Below are 26,618 nucleotides of genomic sequence, written 5' to 3'. Positions count from 1 at the left end.
TTTTTTCCTGATGTGGCGGCATACATTCATGGATCCTTTCAATGATGTTAATGCCCACAATCAGTCTCGTTTTTATTTATAAAAAAGATACTTATAGAGAGAAAAAAAGTCTTAAATTTGTATTTTATGTGTTTTTTTAAGAATAAATATTATGGATTCAATATTAATTAATCACAAACAAATTTGTATATCTTTTCTAATAAGATATCGATATATCTTTTCAAATGAGTTTCATGATCACAATTACACCCTTTTTATTTTTAAAAGAAGTACTTGAGAAACAAAAGTCTTAAATTGTTATTTGTGTGTTTTTTAAGAATAAATAGATGGAATCAATATTAATTAATCACAAACAGATTCTTATATTTTTCAAATAAGATATTGCTATATCTTTTCAAATAGGTTTCATGATCACAATTAGTTTCATTGTTATTTTTAAAATCTACTTAATTAAATTAATTAAATTGAAGTTGTAAAGACTTAAAAATGAAATTTTAATAGTGATTTAAATATAGTAAAATTAGACAATTTTATAATTAAAATGTTTTAATATAAATAGTTTTATTACATACTAGTTTATTATTTTAAAACACATCATTTCTTTGATAACTAATTTTTTAGAGTTTTTTTACTCCTATTTAAGAATTTTCACACATGGTTTATCTGTTTGAATATTAGAAACTGAGTAAGTGATTCTAGAGATGAGATTTTCAAATCTAGGCGATCAATTTTTATAAAAGAGTAAGTTAGTTTAAACTCTTTTATTTGGTTTGTTTCGTTTTCCTTGCATGTGAGTCATATGTGTTTTGCATGTATCATCTAAGTCTTCTATAAGGCTCTCCACCGATTAGTAGTTCTAACAATATATCCTGATCATGTCTTTGTAGTTTATAGGAGCACATAAAGTTTATTGAATTGTGAGAGTGATTCTAGGTTCCTTAAAGCAGTAGAGTCTTCTAACAAGTAATGGAAACAAATTACTATTTTTTAATTTTTTAATGATGTTGATGTTGTGATAAATTGTACTGTATGTTTGTTTTGGTCTCAAATTGATTGTTTGAAATGTAAAAATTATGTTGTGTTGTTTATTATTTGTTGATTGTATTTATAAATTGTACATTAAAACGTTATCAAAATCTAATATTAATATATTTATCCGATAATTGAATCTTATATGTGATGTTGATTATATATATATATATATATATATATATATATATATATATATATATATATATATATATATATAAATAAAAGAGATAGAAGAGAGAGACAGAGAGATAAAGAGTGAAAAGAAAAAGTTATAAACATTATATTTTGATTTTATATTGTGTAATACACATTTATATGTTATTTGTAATATCATTAATGACAATGTATATTAAATTAGTTAAAAAAAAATTGATTAAACGGTTAAATTAATCAGGTTTGTACTTTACATAAAAGTTATTAAAAATATAATTTTTAGCATCAACATATAAACAATATATCAGGACAAGAATATAATTTTTATTAAATCTTTTATTATTAATAACTTTATAAAAAAAATACTTCTAACTATTCAACCATTGAATATTTTTTATATCATATTTAATTATTTAACATTTGTAAAAATTAAATGGATACGTATGATTTGACACCTACCTACCTATATATATATATATACTCCAAGAATATATAATTTTACAATATTACTGGGTTCTGCCGACAAATAAGAAAAAAAGTTAGGGTTAATTTTAGATGTAAGTCCAATTTACATACCACCGTGTATGAGAACAAACGTGCCTGTGAATAGGTCATTGATTAGCCATTGAAACCTTCTTTTTGAGTTCTGAAGTTAAATTTCAGTGCTAATAGTCCTAAATTTAGTTCAAATTCTGAACTTTGTTATTGCCACCATATTCAATAAGAAGCTATAAGATAGATACCCAACAAGAAATAACAAAAGAAAGGGAATAAATGTTTAAATAGATACCTAACAAGTGCAACAAAAGAAAGGGAATGATATTCAAGAAATTTATTGAGTTCTATTTAAACTTTCTTTTTTTAAAAAAGTTAAGAAAAAATGAGATGAAAAAACGTGTATAAACTAATTTATATAAATTGATTTTAATTTTTAGAAGTATTTATGTGTAAATTTGTTCTGGTATATTGTTTTAACGTCTGTTTGGTAAATTTCTCCACAACCCTTATACAAAAGAAAATTAGAAACAAATTGACATTATTATTATTATTTTTTAATTAAAGTTAGGTCAAGTTAGTTTATGGATATTTTTTTTAGCACCTATCTTTTTCTTTTTTAAATTGTGCATAAGTTTATTTTAGGGTTAAATATGTTTTTAGTCTTTATACTTTTGGCCGATTTTGGTTTTAGTCCCTCTTTCAAACTAAGGTACAATTTAGTCCTTCAACTTTAGAAAACTCCGGTTTTAGTCTTTTTACCAAAATTTTTTAACTTTATTTGTTGTTTCAAGCATGTTTCATTATAGCATTTGGATTGTTTACACTATTTGACACATTTTTGCTTCAATGTTAACTGAGAAACGCGTTTGAAATAGCAAATAAAGTTTAAAAAATTTGGTAAAAAGGACTAAAACCAGAGTTTTCTAAAGTTGAATGACTAAATTGTACCTTACTTTGAAAGAGGGACTAAAACCAAAATCGCCCCAAAGTATAAGGACTAAAAACATATTTAACCCTTTATTTTATTTCTGTTTTTCTTTTTCTTTTTTTCTGAGAGTGTATAAAAAAATAGTAATATGAACCCTAGATAAGTACAAGTTAGGGACTATATAGCTGATATGAAAGGATTTAAGTGGTGGTAAAAAAAGTATATTTGAAAAAAAAATAATAATACTACCTTCACTCCCTTTCAATTATGGTTTTGCTTTTGGAAAATCCCAAAGAAATATAATGTTGTTCTTGATTTTAAGAAAATATTTATAAAAAAGCTATTTTATTTTTTATATTTATACTATATATATAGTAAATACATATATGTACACTAATTAAAAAATTAAATGAGGTGAGAATAAATCTTTGAAAAAAAGGTTAAACTAAAAAGTTTTCGAACCTTTGCACATTCTATGATGCCAAAGATCAAGTGAAGGGACATTCATTTCATAAGAATATGCATTATCAGCTATACGTTTTAAAAGAAATCTAACTAATTAGGTCAAAATTTGATGATGGATACATAAAAATGTAATATTTTGATATAAATCAATACTTTCTATGTATTATTAAATGTCTTATTTCTTTAATCTAGGTTACTTTAAGAATAATATGCTACTATTTATCTTAATAATCATCATTTTATTTAGAAGAAATGAAAGGAAGTTTATAATCTCCCACAGTTAAAAACAAAAGTAAACGAGACAATGTTGTAAAGAAAGTCAAATGGATTTTATTTGCTTGGTTTTGAAAAGATTTGTAAGAGGACTTCTTGTGATCTTACATTATTTATAGTCATCTTGATTTTATAATACACGGTGGGTCTAATGAATTTATTAAACTCACTATTTGCATTGACTATTAAATATTGAGTCTATAGTAATTTATTAAATTTTATTGCAATTCACACATAAATTGAATCATGATGAATTATATAAACTTATTTTCATTGATTATTTTCCTTTATATTTTCTTATGTTTATATCAGTCCATTTGTATAATTTTATGTCTTTATTATTTTTATTTATCTTTTCCTAGGTTCCTTAATTGTCTAGAGAAAGATATGGAGAGAAACTTTATTTTTTTATAAATAGTATAATGAATATATTATTTATATTTATAATCAATGTAGGATGTTAATATTTTCGTTCAATATTTAGATTGTAATAAAAAGACATTACAAACATAAAAAATTGAAATAATTAACATCACATCATAATTATTCAAAAAAAAAAACATAAAATCAATTATGAATGAAATTCAGTTTCTCTTAATACTCACATTCTTTGGTCTGTTTCTGTTAAGAAAAGGTTGTTTTTACTCTGTTAAAAATCCTTGTTCTGTTTCTGTTAAAAAAATCTTGGTATGTTGGTCTATTCCGTTAGGTCTATGCACGGTGGAAGCGAGGGGAGGAAGTTGTAGGGTGTAATTGCAATGGAAACGACAGACATTATAGAAATTAAAAAAAAAAACCATTATTGCTAAAATAAAATTTTAGAGAATATTGTAAAAGTTATTTAGAAAAAATATAATAGGACCAAATTTGTCTATCTCTTGAGTTTTAAACAGAGAAAGATCAAATTCCCAATACCCATTACTCATTACCCTGTTGTTTGAAATGATTTAGGGCAAAAATAGGCCCAAACTTTATTCTGTATTCCATAAAAGCCCAATTAGCATTTTTCCCAAATTGTGTTTAGGCTTCTACTCTCTATCCCTTTTTTACTATATACACTCTTCTTTGTTTCTTTTATTTAAATTAACATATTTATCTTTGTTTTTCTTTTTTGTCCAATGTTCAAGAAAGTACTTACTAGAATGTTAAAAAGCAAGAAATGTTTTCAACTAAACACTTTTCAAAATATTAAGAAAATAAAAATATATTTTAAAAAGTGCATCCCACAATAAAAAAAGAGGAAAGAGTGTCCTATGAATTACTTTCCAAACCCATTTCTTTACATTTTGAAAAATAATTTTTGAAACACTTATTTTTCATTTTAATATTCTAAAAAATGATTCTAGAACTATTAGGAATATAAAATGTGTTTTAAACAGTGCATTTTGTAATTTAATAAAAGGTGTTTTAAAAGTAGTTGTTATAAACTTTTTTTTCTAGACTCGATAATGTACTTTTCTATAACATTTTATTCTCTTGATATTCTGAAAAATAATTTTTCAAAACATAAAAATTCAAAAGATTATTTTTCCATAATTTTAAAAAACTAAAAATGTATTTCAAAAGAGTACATTTTAGATTTTGAGTGAGGTAGTGTGAAAGGAATGCGTAAATGTAAAGGAGATGAGTAATATGAGATAATTTTACATTCATTTAAGGATAAAATATTATAACAGAATAAATTTTTATATATTTTTTTAAAATAAAAAATAAGAACGAATATTGTTGTAAAATATTTATGTGGGTTAAAGTATATAATTTTGAAAGAAGGTAAAACCGTTTCAAAATAAGGGAAAAAATAATGGCAAAAATGTCAATTAAATCAAATGAAATAAAAAAGGGGAAGTATGAACAACAAAAGACGAGTGTAAATAGCAAAACTCTTGTGTGTTTTGGAAAATTTGTTCCAAAAAAGCTCATTCCAAAATATATTCTATTTGTTCTGGAAAACATGTTTTAAAAAAATTTGTTCGATAAATCCTCTTTAAGAAATCATGTTCTAGAAATTCTAAAATACTTGTTCTAGAAGATTTTCGAAACAAACAATCCACAAATGGAATAAAATTTCATCTTAAAAATTATGGAGTGCAGTTGGAAGTTATAGGGTGCATGGAGAAAAGGCCTATAGATGGTTTTGATGATGCCCAATAATTAACAAAATTATTTTGAAATCACAATCAAATATAGGTATAAGAATTATACATTTTGGAATCTATAAAGATTTTAAATTTATTTAATAATTAAAAAATTCAGTAAATTTCATTGCTAAATCAAAAAGATATTCGCATGTGATGAAAAATGATTGAGTCCTCAAGGATTTCTCACCCTTTCACTGAAACTAACCTGAAAATATAATTACTTTAGAAAGTACGGTTTTAGTAGCAGAATAGAGTGATGATAACTTGTGAACTATTTCTAGATATTTTAATGGCCATAAATACCAACAAGTTACGAATACGAGGGACAAGTAATATTATTTAAAATATAAGCTCAAATAAAATTTTAATCTCAATACATAATCCAAATAAATTTATATATTAGAAGAAATAATATATTTTTTCCAAAAATCAAATTCAAATTACTTGTAAAATAAGGTATAAGTTATAAAATCATAAATTTATAAATCAAAAATTTAAATTATTATTTAATAGTTTATTTTTCTCCACCAATAATTTTTATTTTATTATTATTGGTTTCTTTTAACAATAAAAAAAAACACAAGAAAAAAATGAAAGAAAATAATAAAATAATATTTCATAATGATATTGTAATAAGAATTTGGAAAATAGAAGTAATAGAGTAGATGACTGTATTAAAATAATGGAACGAGCAACTTTCTTTAAAAATGATAATATAATATATATAACTTTCTAAAGTTTGGTTCATTATCTTAAACATTTATCTTTCTAAAACTTCCGTTCTCTACTTATTCTCTGCCTACTTTTTAATCTTCTTCATCACAGAGCTATCTGTTCAACGATCAGAAGGTGCCTAGGCGATCTTGGCGTTGAGAGCTTCAATCCAACCGATGAATTTCTTGTTCTTCCACCGGTAAGTCGTTCTTCTCTCTTACGTGCAATTTAGGACTCTAAGCATGCATCAGATTTTGATTGCATGTACATTATACTTCTTCTCTTCGATTCCTAGCTCCGTTTAGGTTCTAAGGATTGCCTTCTATCACCAATTGGTGATCTGTAGGTGCTTCCAGAGTTTCCTTGCGACGCAAGGTGCTGTTAGATTGTCTATGAGCTGGGCAGTATAATCCTGAGGTAAGAGAAGCTGGATGTTTATTTCTGATTCAGTAAAATAGGGTGTACATGTGTTAGATTTTGGTTTAGATTTATGAAGCAATGTATGTGGGAAATTTGTTATGTTCTTGATGCATGTGTAAGCTGAAATTTGGATTCTAGTGAAATAAGATTTGTGTGCTCTGTTGAATATGAAGTGTGAACTTGATTGATGTTGGATGATGTGTTTAATTGAATGTTGATTGAGGTACTATAAACAATTTTGGGTATATGAAATCTGTTATAAGTATGAGAACTTACAATCTAAGTAATCTATATTGGTTTTAAATGAACTTAGAGGAACTGAGGTAGTTAAGTTGAGAACTAGGTACTACAGGTTATTCTAGTCAGTTTGGGTAGCTCAGACAAATCAATTGGGACCTAATTGAATCCCTAAAATGGTTAAAAACAGACTCAAAGTGGTTGAATTAGATTTAGGTCCCTAGGTTGTGAGATTTTCAGTTTTTAAGTAGAAATCAATGCATAAACACTTTATAATGATGTTATGGAGGTTTATAATCAATCACTTAGACAAGTTTAATTAGGCTTATACTATGATCTAGGAGTGTTAGAAATTAGGAAAAATGTCTAGAATTGGTCTTGGGTGGTTGAGTTGCATAATTCTGGAGAATTTCATTCTGCATATTATGCACACTCGCTGAGCAAAAGGATTCGCACAGCGAGTCGTCCTGGCGAGGTGCTCTCTGCCAAGGAATTCGCATAGCAACTCTGTGCGCTATGTGAATTACTGTAGAGGGTTGCCCTTTGTTTGGTGAGTCGCATAACGAATCAACTCGCTCAACGACTAGTACTAGTATGGAAAATTGCCAATTAATTAGAATAGTGTTTGGGGGTCACCTTGCGAGAGCTGTGTAGCTTGGGGCACTACCTGGGGCATTCTTGCATAGCGATTTGGGATGCTATACAAGGGTGTGAGGCCTGGAGCTTTTGGGGGTTAATTCGCATAACGAACTTAGTCGTTGTGCGAATGTCTGGGAAGGGGTGATCTCTGTTTGAGGATTCACATAGCGAGTTGGGGTTGCTATGCGAAAACTCTCTAGTCTCGCTTAGCAATTGGGTATGCTATGCGATCAGTCCAATTATAGTTTGTTTTCACTTCCTCTGTTCTTGATTGGTTGATGATGCTTGACTTCTAAATTATCTTGTATGATGTTGAATAGGAGTATATAAATAGAAAAGGCATGTTGGTGATTCAAAAGGAGAGAATGACGTGATTAAGATGGTGTAATTGAGTGTAAAAGCTATATCACTTGGTGAGATACTTATAGTGTTTAGAATGAATATAGGGAGCTCAATCTTGGAGGTTATCCTAACACTCTACTTGGAGGTCCTAGTAGGCACTACTTGGAGGTCTATTGCGCAGTAACGGACTAACCTTGTTTGGGGTAGGGTGAAACTCGTTGGTAAGGGCTTTGTAAAGCAGTAGAGGCCACCACAAACGCACAAATCGTCATAGCTCGATATTCATTCTAAGTCTGGTTGTGTCTAGTTTAGATTTTAACAAATAGGATGCTTGTTTACTTACTTTCGTATGAATTCTTCTTCAAATTTATAATGTTGTTAGATAACATGTATGTATGCTTTTATCTAGTTTACCATTTCTGCTTGTGTTGTGTTTTGTATGTGCCTCATTATTCTTTTGCAATGATCATCTTATGGATGTGAGTAGAGGGTGAGAAGCTTTTTGTGGAACAAGCCTTGGGTGAAGACGACGCTTCAACTTAGATTAGTTTTCTCTTAGCATTATATATATATATATATATATATATATATATATATATATATATATATATATATATAAAGTTTTAAATTTTATGATTATTTGAGATAACTGTAATCTATATTACTTTATGTATTTTACTAAATAATTATATTACTTTATCATACATGTGACTTCTTCTTATCATAATTTATAAAATATATTTTGGGATGTTACAAATATAATGCATATAATATAAAAAAAATAATCAATATATAAACCAAAATAATCTGAATATAAAAAAATCATTAAAACAAAACATCATTTGATATAGGTTCTAAATAGATAAATAAAGAAGTTATTCTTATAGTTTATTTAGTATATTATTATTTGAATTAGACAAGTATAATTTAGAATCAAGCAATCAAGCAATCATCTAATTTGAAAAGAAATCAAATACAAGTTACTAAAAATAGATAAATAATTAATATTCACAAATTAAGTATAATAATAACAATAATAAAAATGAAAATATGGTAAATAAATATGCGTTTCATATTTTCATCTCCATCCCCATCCTAAACATATATAAAAATTGTCTTATTTTTAGTTTATCTCAATCAATATCCTTATATCTAATTTTAAAAAAAGTAAATATTACTTATACCTATATTCAGTTAATACAAAAATTATTTATTAAAATGAATAAATTTGAAAAATATGTAAAGAAATTGATTTATTTGTTATTCAAATGTTATGGAATAAATGATAATATATATGAGAAATTTTGGCACGAATTTGATTTATTACATGAGAAATAAAACTTTGACACACTTAAATTTTTTACATTCATTTGACACTACTTTTACTTACTTTTTAATCTTTTTTTTCTTGAAAAACTATAAAATTTTATACTTTTTAGATCATTTTACCCTTGTATGTTGTGTCAAATGAATGTAAAAGTGTGTCATGATATTATTACTCTACTTATTATATTTTTCATGAAGCACCGACTATGCTTTTATGTTTATGCTTTATAGGGATGAACAACCTATGTATCATAATTTCTTTACAATCGAACAAGATTCATTGTTGCCGGCCTAGGTTTCATAACAACACCAATGTCAATCATGTCACATCCTTTGTCCCTTTTTCTCTCACATTCATTCTTCACACTTACCGCTGGAAAGATATCTATATATTAAATAAACCATCTTTTCTGCATTTTTCTTCTTTTCCTCACGTTCCTCTTCTGCTCTTCCTTTCCTTCATTTCTGCAATCTCATTCCCTTTTCTTTCTCCATCTCGTTACTTACAAAGACCCCTCTATTTTTTTCTTTTTTCTTTTCATTTTACCTTTTTGGGATTTACTCATGTAAATTTTAATTTAATTTTATAAATATAAAACTATAGTTCGATAATGAATAAAATAATTCATTCAACAAATAACAAGTAATTAAAATAGATTTTAATATAATTTTGATAACTTATTAAGACGTGAATTTTAAATCTAATTTAATTTTACTAAATTAGATTATAAGATAAAGTTTACACATAAATTTTATATATAGTAAATTAGCATCTTTAGTCAATGTAGGATTTTTAATATTAAGGAAATAAGATTACGTAAAAAGATAATTATAATTGTCAAAATTCTAAATGCAATTAATAAAAATAAACTTGCAGTTATATGGATTGTTAAAATATTTCTAATGTAGTTCATTGTTTAGAATCCAATGGTTAAGGATGGTTGAAATATTATTAAGGAAAAAAATATTAATAATATACAAAATTGACAAGTTTTTGAATTAGAAATTAATTAGATCATAACCTTGCATCAATTTCTTTGATTATTAATTTGAACCATAATTATTATCCATTATATATAACATAATATCCACGCTCATTTTAAAACCAAGATAATTAATAATTTTAATTGACGAAGAACCAAACGATTATAATCGGACAAAAAATAAATAACTTTGGGTCTCCACGAGCTTTTATGATATTGCACTTAGTGTTCCCTTTAACGTATTATATACGGATTCTGAACTAAAAAAAGACATTAGTTAGGATCTGTTTATATAAAAATGAAACTACATAGATTTTTATGTTGGATTTCAAACTGGAAACTAAAGTTCACTTCATGCAACAAAATCTTATCAACATTAAACAAACTAAATTTTTGCATATAAAAAACAGATTGTAAAAAAATTACATTAAAAAACATATTCAAATAATAATTAATCCAAATAGCATATAATAACTCAAATAATAAAAAAAAGTATTATCATGTACCAAATTTTTAAACACATTAAAATATATAAAGAGAGGGAAAGTGTCAGAACGTGAGTAACACAAATTTTCATCCCCTACTTTTTTTTAGAAAATATATTTTTAACATCTTTTTTATAAATCTTTTACAATACTTATATAATAAAATAAATCAATAAAATAGTAACATGTAATTTATTATAAAAAATTGTTAAAAATTGTTATTAATATATTATAATTTTACTTCTTTATATCTAAACTCTTATTTCTTCTTTTTATCGTTTCATTTCATTATTTTCTTTTATTCTAATAATCTCCAATTTCACAAGATTCATCTTTATATATTTTCTTTATTCTCAAAAGATAGAAAAAAAAGGAGAGGAAGAGAAATTCATCTTTATATATTTTTTTTATTCTCTCAAAAGAGATAGAAAAAAAGGAGAGGAAGAGAAGTTAATTATAACAAATTAATAAAACAAACTCTATTAGTTAAGGATAATTTGTACCTTCCATAATGTGAATCTATTCCTAATTTAGTGTAAAATAGTCTCACATGTACTGGATAAAATATTTGAAGGCTTATACAATATTTTCACAAGTACTGATGAAGAACAGTCTTTTAACAGCTATAGTTATTAAGCTTTTGCTATGGAGTAACATGACAAGAGGACATGGATTCTTTTCTAAACATAAAGCTGACTAACTATTTTTTTTTTTTTCAATACTAATATTCACTCTCTTTGTCATGCATTCATTCATTGCTAGACTTCAAAGCTGCCCACATATATATATTTGGTAGGACCACTCACCCAAAGCCAGATCTTATTAAGGGCACTCAGAGAGTCTTTCACCCACACTTTTTGTAATTGTTAAAATAAATAATTTAAAATATTATTACTATTTAATTTTAAAAATTAGCTAATATTAGTCTACTATTTTTTAGATAAATATTTCATTTCTCTTTTTGGAGAAACTTTTTTATAGTGTTTTTATTTTATTGAATATTAAAACTATTTTAAAATCTATAAATAGTAATTTATATTGTCTTTTATGTAAATTTAATTATAAACTGTTTGTGAATTTTGAGCATTATACAGGTACTAATGGTTTGAAGATTAAGATACACCGATTATTATATATTCTTCATTAAGTTTCCATCTTTTTTTTTTCTTGGTTTGAATACCCATCCTACACTAAAGACTTATTGCAATTTGTTTCCCATACTTGATTTTGTCTTGACCAGATTTGAAAACATTTTACTTAATGAATAATAAAATCAATTTTCTTAGGTTATAAAGGGTTTTCAATATTAGGGTACTTATCATTGACTTAATTAATCATATTCTAATTCTTTCGATCAAATATAAAATTAATCAAAACACTTAAATAAGACAATCATTAAAAGTATACCAAATTTATAAGAAACAATCAAATTTTTATCTCCAAATGCATTAGAGTAATAACACGCGAACCATTAAATTTATCAAAATCACGCATAAAAACCGACTAACATCTCTTACTTGACCTTATAGCTCACAAGACCCAAATTAGCGAAATTCCTTTTAGCTTGCAAAATGTTTTATCTACACATAAAAATATCGCAAGAACGATCATAACATGCCGTTATGATCACTAATAAGTAAAAACTTATATAAATAATTAAAAAGACTCACAGAAGTGGAAGAAGACTCATACATAATAAATAACAAAAAAAAAACTAAGAAAAAAACTAAAACTCAACTTACACAAATAAACAAACTAATTGGTTTGAATTAAAGAATTCAATGTGAGAATCAATTCCTCAATCTCGATTCTTTAATAAAATAAAATGAAAAAAAAACTTATAAAAAAAATAAAAAAACTCAAAAAATAATTTATCGTGTATTTTAAAATAATAAAACTTATCAAAAACTATTTATATTAAAATATTTTAATATTAAAATACTCTAATCTTATTATTTTTAACTCATTATAAATATTTTTACATTCTACTACAAAGTATAAAATAAAGTGAGAAGTAATAGTAGTAGGCATTCACCATGGTAGTGATGAAAACTTTGGTGTGTTTTCTTTGTAAATCGTACAAGGTCTAATATCCTTATAGCATTATCATACTGAAGAATTTCCTAAATTTAACGTTGTTCACTTCTTGTCCATTATCCACAACATAAACATATGATCAACATTTCCTTCATTATTATTGTAATGGTCATCTTCCACTAATTTCTAAACGGATTATGATTTGATGGAATGACTGTGACATAGAAACTTACAACCTACTGGGATTTTCTTACCAATTGGCCCCCCATTTTCTGCATGAACACATGATGCATGATTGAAAAAGGGAGCTTAATAGGTTCAAGAAAAAGTTCACTTTTTTTTGGCACAGATCTTTTGTATCATTAATTTTCCACGCTGGTTCGTCCTTTTCTAAATGGCACAACTAGATTTCCAACTTTTAATTTCATAAATTGATACTCTATTTTTATTTCACATGATCACTCATCATTAAGGCTCAATAAATTCAATTTAATGGATGTTCTTAACTTTGTAGTTTAAGATAAATTTATCCTAACTGTAATATAACTGTATAAAGATTAAGTATTTATTCTTATATATGTTAATAATTTATTTCTTTACATTAAAAAATTAAGTGGGGGACGCCATCTGTATTATGATTATGGAAAGAAAAAGTGTAGCAACCATTTACAATGTGTTGGTATGATACCAAAGTCAAAATTGGTGAGTTTTCTTGCCTCCTATATTTATGTGCATCCACCTTTGACAGTATCTTTTTCTTGCTTGTAAGAAATTCAGTACAAAAGGTATAAATGGCAATAATTTAAAGCAAATGGTTGAGGACAACCATGAGAGAGAGAGAGAAAAACCGACACCCTTAAATAGGTAGCAAATAACTAGTTAAAGCTGTTACATTTAGAAACTTTCTTTCAACTTTAAAATTATTTATGTGATATTGAACGGTTCTGTTGGTTCCAGAAGAAACCGTGTATTTGGTTACAGCACTCACAGATTCCTTGAGTCCAGAAAAACAACATATTTGACTTACTCAGAAAGATTTTCCTAAGAAATTGTGTGATATTGTATATAATTCAACCTTACAAAATCAGTAGGCGAAGTTTGTATGGATTTCCAATATATTGTTCAGGAAAAGAAATAAAAAAAAAAAGTGTTTAATATGTGTTTATTAACTATGCATTTCTTTTGCAAGAAAGGAAATTGTATACACCAAGCCTTTTTTGTTTTCTGAAATGGGAAAATGAAGAAAAGTATACAGTATGCAGTAGATTGAACTGGTTCTGCATAATTAGAGCACGTTATTGTTCACTCTTGTATCTCCTTCCTCTTCTCTAATATGATCAACCACACCGAAAAAACCTCGCTGTACAAAAGTATAAACAAAATACCACAATACACAACTCAAAAAATTTGTTCAATTACCTGTGTTAAATTAAATGTCATCATGATCATTCTCACTCACATTCATCCTACTCTGCTCAATCTGGATTTTCTCTTCTGAATTTGATGCAGAAAGTGGGAACTAGTAGCAGCAGATGGGGCAGCGGATCAGTCCATTTTCATTGCAGTCAGGGCAACGCTGAAATCCATACTCACCAATCTCACCATCATCTTCTTCTTCTTCTTCATCATCATAACCTTCATAGTAGATTTTACAACTTCCATAGCATGTTTCACATGGCACAAACCTTACATCCCCACAAGCCTCACATACTCCCTCGTCATCAACATTGTTTTTAATCTTCTCACAACAATCAAGCAATTTCTCAAGTTTTCCATCCTCATGCAGTTGTTGAATGTCCTCTGCTCCACCAATGTAGTTCCTCCCAATAAACACCCTTGGCAATCCTAATCCTCCCTTACCATATCCATGACCCGATAGCTCTTTGAGCTCCTCCTTGAAACCTGAATGCATCGAGACATCTCTCTCATCCACCCTCACTCCTAACCCCTTCAGAATTAGCCTCACATGGCAGGAATCCTCATAAGTCTTTCTCACACCACGCAGGCTCGTGAAATACAACACCACCTTCTCCTTCTTAAATGGGGTAGCCTTCAAATCCACCACAACATCATCATCATCATCATTGCTGATCTTCTTCTCTTCCTCAGTAGAAAACGAAAACCCCTTTCTGGCCATGTTCCCTTGCAATGATTCATCTGATGAGGAAACAACAACCACTTTCGGATCATCAAAATCTGAAGCTGCAGCCTTGAGACCTGAACAATCATTTGATCCCTCCTCCTCCTCCTCACTCTTCTGATTGCATATTGATTTGGCTGAATCATTGCCATTCTTAACGAACCCACAAGGCTTGGGTGGATCATGAACATGACCTTTGAAATTAACATCAAAAGAGAAACTCTTGAGGTGCTTCGGTGATCTAAAAGGGCTTGTGTCTTCAAGGCCTTCCATCAGTTCCCACGTGTTGATAGTCTCTGGCTCACAAGGCGGTGTTGAGATTGGAGTCTTCATAATTGCTTTTGGCAACATTTGCTCAATCATTTCAGACCATGTCTTTTCCTCTCTCTGCCTCTTTCCCTTTTCTTCTTCCTCTTCATCCTCCTCCTCATCATTATGTGGCCTGAAACTGTCACTGTCAATGACCTTGCCACTGGGAAACCTTAAACCACTGCCATGATTGATGTGAGGCTCCTGGTCCAGAGAACCTAGAGTGGTTGATGTCAATGCCACAACATGGTAACTGTCTCCTTTGCTTTGAGGAGGGTGATGTACATGCACTGAGAAGCTTCTAGGCACAGAGGAATAGTAAGGGGCGTCGCAGTGACAATGTTGACACCCCTTTGGCTTGGAATTAGCACAACCCATAATTGTCACACAAAAACGCAAATCTGAATTGGTAAATCAACAAACACACGGAAGGCAAAAACGAAAAAAGAATTTGTTTGGGGAATCAAAAACACCCCACAAACAGCCACAAAAGGACTACCACAAACCCAGTCCACTCAAACCAAAAAGAAAACTGAAAAATGGATAAATGAAAAAGCTTGCACAAAATTTGATGCCAAGGCTCATTCATATACCAGAAATGGAAATCTGAGATAAAGATTTTGAACGGTTAATTACAATTGAATGGAAGAAGAAGAAGAAGAAGAAAAAGAGAAAAAATGAAGAAGCTCTCACACACACGCAGATGCCAGAATAGAAATGGTGAAGAAAGTGTGATTGAAACAGAAATGAATGGAAAGTCAAACAAAGAGGGCGAGAAATGAATCATTCAACCACCATTCATCATCCCCACACGCTTGCTCTCTCTTTCTAGAGTTTTAGAGAGAGAAAACAGAAACCATAAACTAGATTCTTAGGACGTAACTTTTCTGACTAGAGCAGTTTATAAGTATAGACACAACACAACACAAATCACACAACTCAAACACAAACTGCTGTTTAAGGTATAATAATATTCCACTTCGATGAATCAGATTTTCAGTAATAGATCTTGTTCTAAGAATGTTTAACAAAATTTACATTTATCCAATGTAAAAAATGAATTATGAACTAGGATGTGATTTCTATTTTTATCAAACATTAGATAATCCATCTTTTATTATTACAAGTGTAAAAAGTAAAGACATAAATATCTTACTCCCTTATGTTAGTTTTGTTTTAATTTAACAAAAAAAAACAAGTTAATTTAGTTTTACGGATTAAAACGATTTATAGAATTCAAGTAAAATTATTAGAATTTTTTGAGGAAGACAGCTTAATTTAATGGTATTTAAATAAGACGTTGAAAGATTAACAAAGTTATATGGTATTCAATATTGTATTGATTTCAATAACTTATTTTATTGAGTAAATTTTTATGAAATTTTTGTTTGATTTTTTTATTTGTATGAATAAATGTTATTTTTATGTGACAATTTCATTTAAATAAGTGGGTTTTCAATTTTCATTTAAACTTTTTTAATTCATAGTACAATTCAATTTCTCAATTTCAAACATTTTCATAATTAGGTAATTGTTTCATGTTATTATTCATATATTTTTCATAATTAATCTTTTAATTATTGTTATTGTCATTATCTTAGTTAAAACATATATGTGTACGTGTATTCACTTTATTTACATATAAAATAAGTAATAAAATTATAATTATAATTAATAAATTTAAAAAAAATAAATTTTCAAAAATAATTAAATTAAACAAAATCACATAAAGTTGATAGACAAATAAAAATTAAAGAATAATATATATATATATATATATATATATATAAACTGAATCCTCTTTATATAATATTATAGGATACATGTCAAGTCTTGTTCATTAATCATATTATTTATCTAATATGATAAATTTTATGATAAAATAATAGAAAAAATTGTTAGTGATTAATATTTTTATTCTAAAAGTAAAGTCGATCAATAAATTTATTAAATGAGATTTTTTTTTTTTAATTTTCAAGAGCAAAAGGATCGGAGTACTTAAAGGGTCGGTACTATAAACTTTTTATTAGATATTTGTATAACAATAATTTAGAATTATCAATAAAATTCATCAAATAAATTTTTATTTGCTTAATTAAAACATGTGTTAGTATTGAAGTGTTGAAATATGTTAGGATGTTACGTATATTTATTTGATCTTTATGTATGTAAAAATAATTTTTGTTGGTAATATATATATTGTAAGAACTTAAATAAATTTTTGTTTATTTTTTTATTTGTATGAATAAATGTTATTTTTATGTGACAATTTCATTTAAATAAGTGGGTTTTCAATTTTCATTTAAACCTTTTAAATTCATAGTACAATTCAATTGCTCAATTTCAAACATTTTCACAATTAGGTAATTGTTTCATGTTATTATTCATAAATTTTTCATAATTAATCTTAATTATTGTTATTGTTATTATGTTAGTTAAAACATATATGTGTACGTATATTCACTTTTTTTTTACATATAAAATAAGTAATAAAATTATAATTTTAATTACTAAATTCTAAAAAAATAAATTTTGAAAAGTAATTAAATTAAACAAAATCACATAAAGTTTATAGAAAAATATAAATTAAAGAATTATATATATATATATATATATATATATATATATATATAAGTTAATTTAAATTTATGGAAAAAGTAATTTCAATACTTTATATATTTTGCAAAACTCGTATAAAGAAAATCGTCTATAATGTTAGTGATTAATTAATATTTTTATTCTAAAAGTAAAGTCGATCAATAAATTTATTAAATGAGATTTTTTTTTCAAGAAAGAGCAAAAGGATCGGAAAGCGTCAGTACTATAAACTTTTTATTAGATATTTGTATAACAATAATTTAGAATTATCGATAAAATTCATCAAATAAATTTTTATTTGCTTAATTAAAACATATGTTAGTATTGAAGTGTTGAAACATGTTAGGATGTTACGTATATTTATTGGATATTTATGTTATGTAAAATAGATTTTGTTGGTAATATATATATATATATATATATATATATATATATATATATATATATTTTGTAAATACTTATAAAATAGATTATTAGAGTTGATTTATGTTTTAACGTAATAAGATCGAATATTTTAGTGTTAAAATAATTTAATAATATAAATAAAACTTCTTAAATTAGTTTCATTATCTAAAACCCGTCATTTTTCTATAATTTTTTTTAGTTCTTTTTTCTTTTCTTTAAAATTCTTATTCCTCGATTATCTGTTTGACGATCAAGAATATCTAAGAAATAACTGCAATGTGTTCTCCAACATCTATAGATCAGTTTCTATTCTAGAGTAAGTAAGTAAGTTTTTTTTTTCATTTCGTTCTTAGTTTGAGACCATGCATAGGGGTTCTTTCTTTGCATATCTTGTTTGGTTTTCTTTTTTAGTTCTTTGTTGATCAGAGGTTCTAAGAATTCTCTTTGATCACAATTATGTGTTCTACAGGTGTTTCCGGAGTTTCTTAAGCTTTAAGCAAGGGTAATGCACGGTGTAGAGCTTGTTCAGATTCTCTTTAAGGTAAGAGGAGTTATTCATCTTTCTTTAAACTATGTTTGTTGTGTAAGTTTGATGATTTCATGAATGATATGTTGATTTAATATTATTTTTAATGTATCTATTTTAGTCGTAGGTTCATTTAAATGAATGTAATTAGTTCTTTGATGATTGATTTCTAGTATGATGTATTTCAGATGTTATTATTGTAATGAATGGTATGTTATGAAGTTTGATGACGTTGAAATTGGTTGAAATGTTTCAGGAGAATTGATTAATCAAAGTTATAAATCTTTTTAAGTCCAAAACGAAGGTTTTGATGAGTGAATTTTAAAAGCAAGGGTCTAAGAGGAGGAACAATGATTTTGGATGTGTTGAAAGGTCATTAGAAACTTGTTAGCATCTTGAGTTGGTAAAAATGTGAGAGAGAAAGAGATAGAAGGTAATAAGGTGATTTTGGAAAGTTTTAAGTCCTATTTTAGGGGTTTTAGGTAGTGAGATTTCGGTGTAGAAGGTTTGGGTTGAGATAGAGAGTTAAGGGTTTATTGTTAGACCATTTCTGACTTGCTTAGATCCTTAAGAGGTTCAACTTTGCATGAGAATAGGTGAAAGTGAGTTTAGGTGGGTTAAAGTATGTAAATTTAGTGTAGAGTATCCATTTTAAGCTAGAAGCATGTTCCTTAAGTATCTCCACGTATAGGACATCATATAAACCATTTGAATAAGTATAGTGAACATCCAAGGTCAAAAAATAGGGGTTGGGGGTGCTCTGGTGCGGCGCTCGGCGACTCTCAGTGACGCTTGAGCGCCATAATTGCTAGAGGTCTGGCGCTCAACTATAGGGATTGGCGCTTCGACGCTAGAAATGCAAGGAGAGTGGCACTCAACGGAAGAAGGGTGCCACTCGTCGATACTATACAAGGTGTTCTTCCTTTGTTTTCTAGTTCTATGTGTTTTGTGGTTGCTTCTGAGTATTTAAGTGAATCTTATGACATGTTTTGGTATGTTTTATGATATAGTATTAATAGTTTGAATGAGAATTGATGTATGTTCCAAAGTGTGATGGATTAAGAGTTTCTAAGGAGAAATTCTAAGTTTGGTATCAAGTAGAGTTGTCAAAATGGGTCACAACCCGCAGGTCAACCCGGCCCGTCATGGACTCGGGCCAGGTTGGGTTTGAAAAAATTATATTTTTTTTATGCGGGTCAGATTTCAACCCGACTCATGCGGGTTGAACCCGTGGTAGGCTGGGTTGGCCCACCAACCCACCTACCTAATTTTATTTTATTAAAATTTAATTTTAATTTTATAAAAAAATATTTATTATATTTTTTTGCTTGAAAAAATTATTTAAGTTTCATATTTTCAAAATTAATTAAACATCCATGTGTGAGAGTGAAATTAGGGAGTGAAATTTGTTTAGATTTGAATTATAGAAAGTTTGTAATTTTTTATTTAAAAAAAGTTGTAATTAAGTGGGCCAGTGAACCAATCCGTTTATCCACCAACTCGTGGTGGGTCGAGCCGGGTTTGAATTTTTCTGGCTCACTAATAAATGAGTCGGGTTGGGTTGGCTCACTAAGTGATCAACCCGTGGTGGGCCGGGCCGGGTTAAGCCGTGTTACACATTTTGACAGCTCTAGTATCAAGTGTTGTTGGTATGGATGTAAGAAGTTTAGTCTTCGAGGTTATCATGATACTCTAATGATCATTCATTTTCAATTAGAGATGAGTGATACATGTGTGAGACTAGTAGGAGGTCTTAGTCTAGGTGCTTCCAGTATGACCTAAGACGCGATATAGACTAACCTTGTGAGTGTGATAAGGTGAAACCTATTGGCAATGACTCTACAGAGCAATAAAGACCACCACAAGTGCATGACTCGCTATAGCTCGACATTTATACTCTGAACAATTCAAGTCTAGGTCAAAGGCATTATTAGGATATTTGAATTATGTCTGTGTGAAATATGATACATGTATGAAATATTGATATGATATGATTGATTTTGTATCACTAGCTTACCCTGTTTTTGTTGTTCTTGTACTTAGGCGTTCTTGTGTATTCGTTTGCTTTGACGATGATCATCTGGTGAGTGTGAGCAGAGGATGATGACGTGTCGATGGAGCAAGCCTTAGGTAGATAGGTTGCCGACATATAAATATTGTAGTTCTTATATGTTTTTATTTTGGATATATTAGAGGATCTTTTTGTATATAGCTCTTGAGTTTAGTACTTGTATATAAAATTTGATTTATATTTATCTTAGATGACTATAATAAAACTTTATATTCTTGGTTATTAACTGATTTATTTTATTAAATATGTAATAATTCTTCTATATACTATTTAGGCTTAAATCTTTAATTGGTCCCCATGTTAAGAGGGAATTTTGAGTTTAGTACTCGCTTTTAAAAGTGTATACATTGGGTCTCCATGTTTTGCAATTTGTGTCAATTTAATGAATTAATGACACTTCAAACAAGTTTGTAATAGCAATTGGAAGGTGTCCAAATGTTCAAACAGATAATAAACATGCTGCAACTCAAAATGACTTCTCCACTTAACATGGAGACCGATTAATGATTTAAACCTAGTATTTATACTACGTAATTAAGACCTTACATCAAGTGGAAAAAACATATAATAGCAGTAAAAAAATCTATAGATGATAACAATAACTACTAATCAATTAGTTATCATAATTTGTATTGATTTAATAATTTTTAATTAAATTCTTTCCATTTATTTATTATCTTTCTTATTGCTTATAGTAATTATTTTGGAAAAAATCGTTTCTCTTTTAGAAATCCTAATTAAAAAACTATCTAGTTGATTTATTAATTTTGTCTTGAATTTTTATTTTTCTCAGGATTAATAAAATGAGTGTTTATATTAATTTTGTAAATGTTATAATTAACTATACATATAGTAATAGTTATTTTTTTTTTAATTTCTTTCTTTCAAGCCATGGCTTTTTAAATCAACCATGTTTATATTTGTTCATATAATACATTATTTTTAAGATTATAATACTGTAATAAAACTTATATAACCATTGTTTATTTAATTTAATTGTCAATTTTATCATTTAACTATAATTTTCGCTAATTTGTCTATTAAAGTTGTTCTTTTATCACCAAGTTTTGAAGTTTCTGTAAATTACATAAAATTTTAAAAATACGATAGTAAAATATGTAAAAGAGATTTGAGTGATAAAATTTACAAACAAAAAGAATTGTTTGGTAAACTATATAAAGGAGGACTTAACAATAAATAACAAACTACAATGGAAGTTAGTTCCACTCACGTTCTCTTTGTTGTTGTCACGTTATGTTGTATGTGTTATGATTTTATTTTTCTTTTCTTTTCTTTTCTTCATTTATTTATATAATCATTAAATTAAGTGAATATAATTTTTATTAGTATTTTTATATTCGTTTTAATAAATAATTTTACCTTTTATTAAATTAAAATAATTTTCATTTAATAAAAATCATAAATTAATTTTTATATTATAAAATCCAAACTTAAACAATAAAATATTTAACTAAATATGATTTTAGCTAATTTTACTCTTAGTCAGATTTATTCCATTCTTATAAATAAATTTTAAAATCATGTTTTTTGTCCTTGAAAATGGGACACATAACAAAACTGCATGTAGATAAATATGTTCTCACATGTAAGGTTTATGTATTTTAGTCCTTCCTTAATTTTTATTTTTTATTTTGTATAATTTATGTTTTTATATTTTAAAGATGATAATTTTGTTTAATTATTAACATGTCACCTGCTTACGTATATATTAAATCAAAATTGTGAATACTTCAAAATAAGAAAAATAATAAAAATTTATATTAAATATTAAAGTTAAAATTGTTGTATTTTGTGCTAAATTATTTTAAAATAGTGTTTCAGATTTTTCTTACTAGAGATAATAGAAGCATCAATCGCAACTTTGGCGCGTGGGGCCGGCTCCCTAGTCAGACATGAATGCCCGTCCTTACGCGCTATTGCAGTTTTGTTTAGGTGGCTTTTACCGTAGACAGATTATCATAAAAAAATGTTATCCTAATTTTTACATTTATTATTTTTCTCTTTAACTTTCATATCTTTAATCAAAATTTTAACTAATCTTTTCATAATTTTTTTTATCCTTCTCACTATTAGGTGTAGTATTATCGGGTCAGATTATATTCCTCTTATATGAGTCTTCCACCACTCGAATGTTTCTGTAAATATAAATTTGGAAGTATTATTACTTTTTTAAAATCTAAAAATCTAAATCTTTTTAATAATGTAACATCTCAAATTTATACTACAATTTGTATTGTAACACCTAGAATATATTATTTTTTAACATTTCAGTTTCAACTATTACATCATTTATCACATTTTCAATAATACAAAACAATTAACTCTAAAAGGATATATAAACATCTATTAAAATTATCCCGATATAACATATAATTGCAAAATATATATTTACAAGATTATTCATTATAAGAAGATATACTACACAGAATAAAAAATGTGATATAATGTTTACAAAATAAAAGAAAATGACAAAACGTTCTACTCTAAGTTTCAACTCTACCACAAGTTAGTACTTGTTCACCAGAGACATCTTCATTTGTTTACATCATTAAGGTGATCATTGCAATAGAGAACACAAACGCACATAAACAAATAAAGACACAAACATCACATATTCATTCCAATTTCAGGCAATTAGGCTATCAAGTAGCAGAATTTCATCAAGCTCACATTCAACAATCCCATGTACCTATTTATTCAATCTCAAACCAAATCAAGCATACAATACAGTTTATCAAAACATTAGTAACAACAAAAGTGGTAGTTACCTTCCCTTACCTGTTATATGACCGAACAACTCTAGAGAAGCTAAATTTCTCCCTTAGTTCAAAGATCTCTATCTGCACCCATAAACCATATAACCATAATCAGGATATGTCCTTAGAACCATTGGATAACAAAGAAACTAAAGGAAGACTCAAATGACACATGTAATGAAAAACTGCTCAAATGCATTAGAAAACATGAAAACTAGAGAAAAGAGTATAAATTAATTTACTCTTTTGCAAGAACTATTAGGATAGACTTGAAGACCTTGCCACATTTATAACTTTAGTATCTCTAATCTTCAAACAAATGACCAAACAAAAGGAAAACTAAGAGAAGTAAGAGCTCTAAAAAGAAAAACAGTTTCTAGATAGATGTGACTTGAAATGACGAAACTCATTTCATAAAGTTTCTATTTATACTTTGAATATTTTAACATTAAAATATTCAAGTCTTATTAGTCATCCCACACTACCAGTTTTAAAAAGACAATTTACTTGTTTGAGATCACTTTATTATGATTACTTTTTTCAGATAAAATCTTTTACACTTTAGTTTATCCTTTTTTTGTTTTTGTTTGTTTATGTGTTCTTTTTATTTATAATTATTATCGTAACGGGGTAAACAAATGAGATATTAGCTATAGATAGTATAGCTGCAATACAGTGTAGGTGTGTTATGGTCATATTTATTTTTTGAAAAACCTTATTATGATTTTAAATCAATGTAATTATATCTTTTAGGTATATAGGACCTTTCTTTATAAAAAGTGAAACTAATATGTTCATACGAAGAGATAAGTCACTGATAATTCTTGGAGGTAATATGCAATGAATGAAGAAAACAAAATTGACTGCAAAGTCTCAGCTCAAATCAGAAGATAACCTGCATTAAATGTAGGGAATATATTTACTACACCTATAGGTATTCTATATAACGGGTTGATAGCAAAGTGGAAGGAAAAAAAAAGAAAGGAGGATAGTGAAAGAAAGAGACTTGCAGTAAGAGAAAAAGAAAAAAAAAAAAAAAGAGAAGAGAACGTGTAGGAACAATAAAGAGGCACAGTCTGCCGGAATAATCGAACAATTTTTACAATTGCTAAGGTAAGGGGAGGAGATATCTACTATTTTTTATGCACATTTTTACTTGTTTTATTTTATTATATGGGGCTGTGCTCCTAACTTCATCTTAATTCCTCATTTTATGTTATTTCACTGTGTACGTTGTTTCTAATTTCATTAAATTATCATATATTAATCCTAAATAATATTCTTCACAAATGACTGTGTAATAATATATGTATTGATATATTGATATATTAACAAATATTAAGTATATACAATAGGTGTATATGTTTTTTTTTGTTTTTTATTTATTTATTGTACTATGTCTGATTATTTTGTAGAGCAGTAAAATGAAATTTTATATGGTTACTAATATATGTTACGGTGATTTATTTATTTGTTTGTTTTTAAAAACAAACAAATAAATAAAACTGCAAAAAGACTAAGGATAATAATAAAGATAAATATTAATAGAGGTGATTAAGTTTAAATTAAATTGGTTAAAAGTTTTACCTTGAGAATTTAAATGAGTGAGAGTTTTATTAAGTAGAGATATTCTTGATTTATTGTTATTATAGTCATGGTAAAAATCATTTATTCTGACTAATCGCTAAAAAAATTTATACTTGTTATATATATATATATATATATATATATATATATATATATATATATATAAAGTTAATTATAGGTTTAATTGTTTGATTTGTCAAAACTCGTCTTCTCTTTTAAAAAAATTGTTATTTCGTCCACATGTGGTTTATAAGTGTCAATTGTATCCATTAATAGAAAAATGTGTGTCAATAAAGTCCTTTATGTTAAATGCAGATTGACGGTGTTAAATTAGTGATGATGTGGCAGTGGAGAACAGTAACATGTCAAAAGATTGTGAATGTTGGTAATGACATGTCAATTGTGAATGTCAATTGGAAAAATTAAATTTATAATTGATTTAGGGGTTTTGTGAAATTAGGGCTTTGAAAATCTCAATTGAGATAGAGGACAGAGTGTGATGAAGAGTGATTAGGGCTTTCGAAGTTCCATTCAAAGGTGCGTTCGAAGGTGCGAAGTGGGTTCGTTTCAAAGGTGCGTTCGAAGGTGCGAAGTGGGTTCGTTTCAAAGGTTCATTCGAAGGTGCGTTCAAAGGTGCGAAGTGGGTTCTATTCAAAGGTCCATTCAAAGGTGCGTCTAACATTGGTTTCGTTTGGTTCGAAGTGGGCTTCTTCTTTGTCTTCTTCTTCCTTGTTTGAGAAAGTATTGTTGTGAGGTTGTGTCCTTTTGGCGTTGGCTTAGGAAGTGACAATGTCATTGAATCATCAGTGTTGTTCATCTTGCTCATGGGGGAGCTCTCGTGCTGTTTCATCCAGAGGATTGGTTGGAACCAACATATGTCATTGTGGGGAGGTTGTTGTGTTGAGAGTGGCTAAAACAGTGAAGAACGACGACAAGCAATTTTGGGGATTCCCTAATTATAAGGTTTGTTCAATGGCTTTCATATTTGTGATTACTTTTATTTTTTGAGTAATAAAATGGTTTGATCAGCGTACTTGAAACGAAGAACTTCAAGGATGCAATCATTTTAAATGGCGCAATGAAGATAATTTGGACGAAAGGGATACTACTATCGCTAGACAAAGGAGAAAAATTATTAGTTTGGAGAAATCTGCTATGGTTTCTCAGAAATGAGAGAAGTAACTAACATGGATGCTATGTTTTATGGGATTTATTAACGTCGTCCTTCTTTGTATGTTGTTCAAAATTCCATGATGTGTTGTAATAGACAATGTCTTGTATTAGACTGTTTTTGTAATGTCGAAGTTCACAATATTGTAATCGGATGTTTTGAAATGAATGACAAATCTCAAATTCTACTTTCAATAGTGTGTGGATTGTTTAATGTTACAGTGTAATGTGATATAAGGCTGTTTGCAAAAGTTGTATGGACATCTAGTGCTTCAATGATAATAATGATATAAGTGTGTGAATTGTTTAATGTTTAGTGCAGGTGAATCACTTACTGATAGAGATGGAAAATTTTCTTTTGGTTC

The 26,618-nt window shown here is 27.7% G+C and overlaps 1 protein-coding gene across 1 annotated transcript; it reads right to left on the bottom strand.

The window, feature by feature from the left end:
- Positions 1-13,936: 13,936 nt before the first annotated feature.
- LOC106776147 (uncharacterized protein At5g39865) lies at positions 13,937-16,017 on the bottom strand. Its single transcript, XM_014663535.2, has one exon. The coding sequence runs from the start codon at positions 15,495-15,497 to the stop codon at positions 14,190-14,192; it is 1,308 nt and encodes a 435-aa protein (XP_014519021.1). The 5' UTR covers positions 15,498-16,017; the 3' UTR covers positions 13,937-14,189.
- Between the last annotated feature and the right edge of the window lie 10,601 nt (positions 16,018-26,618).

The sequence above is a fragment of the Vigna radiata genome, chromosome 1 (genome assembly GCF_000741045.1).
Source record: "Vigna radiata var. radiata cultivar VC1973A chromosome 1, Vradiata_ver6, whole genome shotgun sequence".
In the NCBI taxonomy this organism is placed as follows: domain Eukaryota; kingdom Viridiplantae; phylum Streptophyta; class Magnoliopsida; order Fabales; family Fabaceae; genus Vigna; species Vigna radiata.
The sequence above is the reverse complement of the archived record's forward strand: the minus strand, read 5'-3'. Positions and strand labels throughout refer to the sequence as shown.

What these genes read in the sequence shown, in the direction of transcription:
- LOC106776147 (XM_014663535.2), bottom strand. Translation starts at nt 15,497, where the DNA reads ATGGGTTGTGCTAATTCCAAGCCAAAGGGGTGTCAACATTGTCACTGC.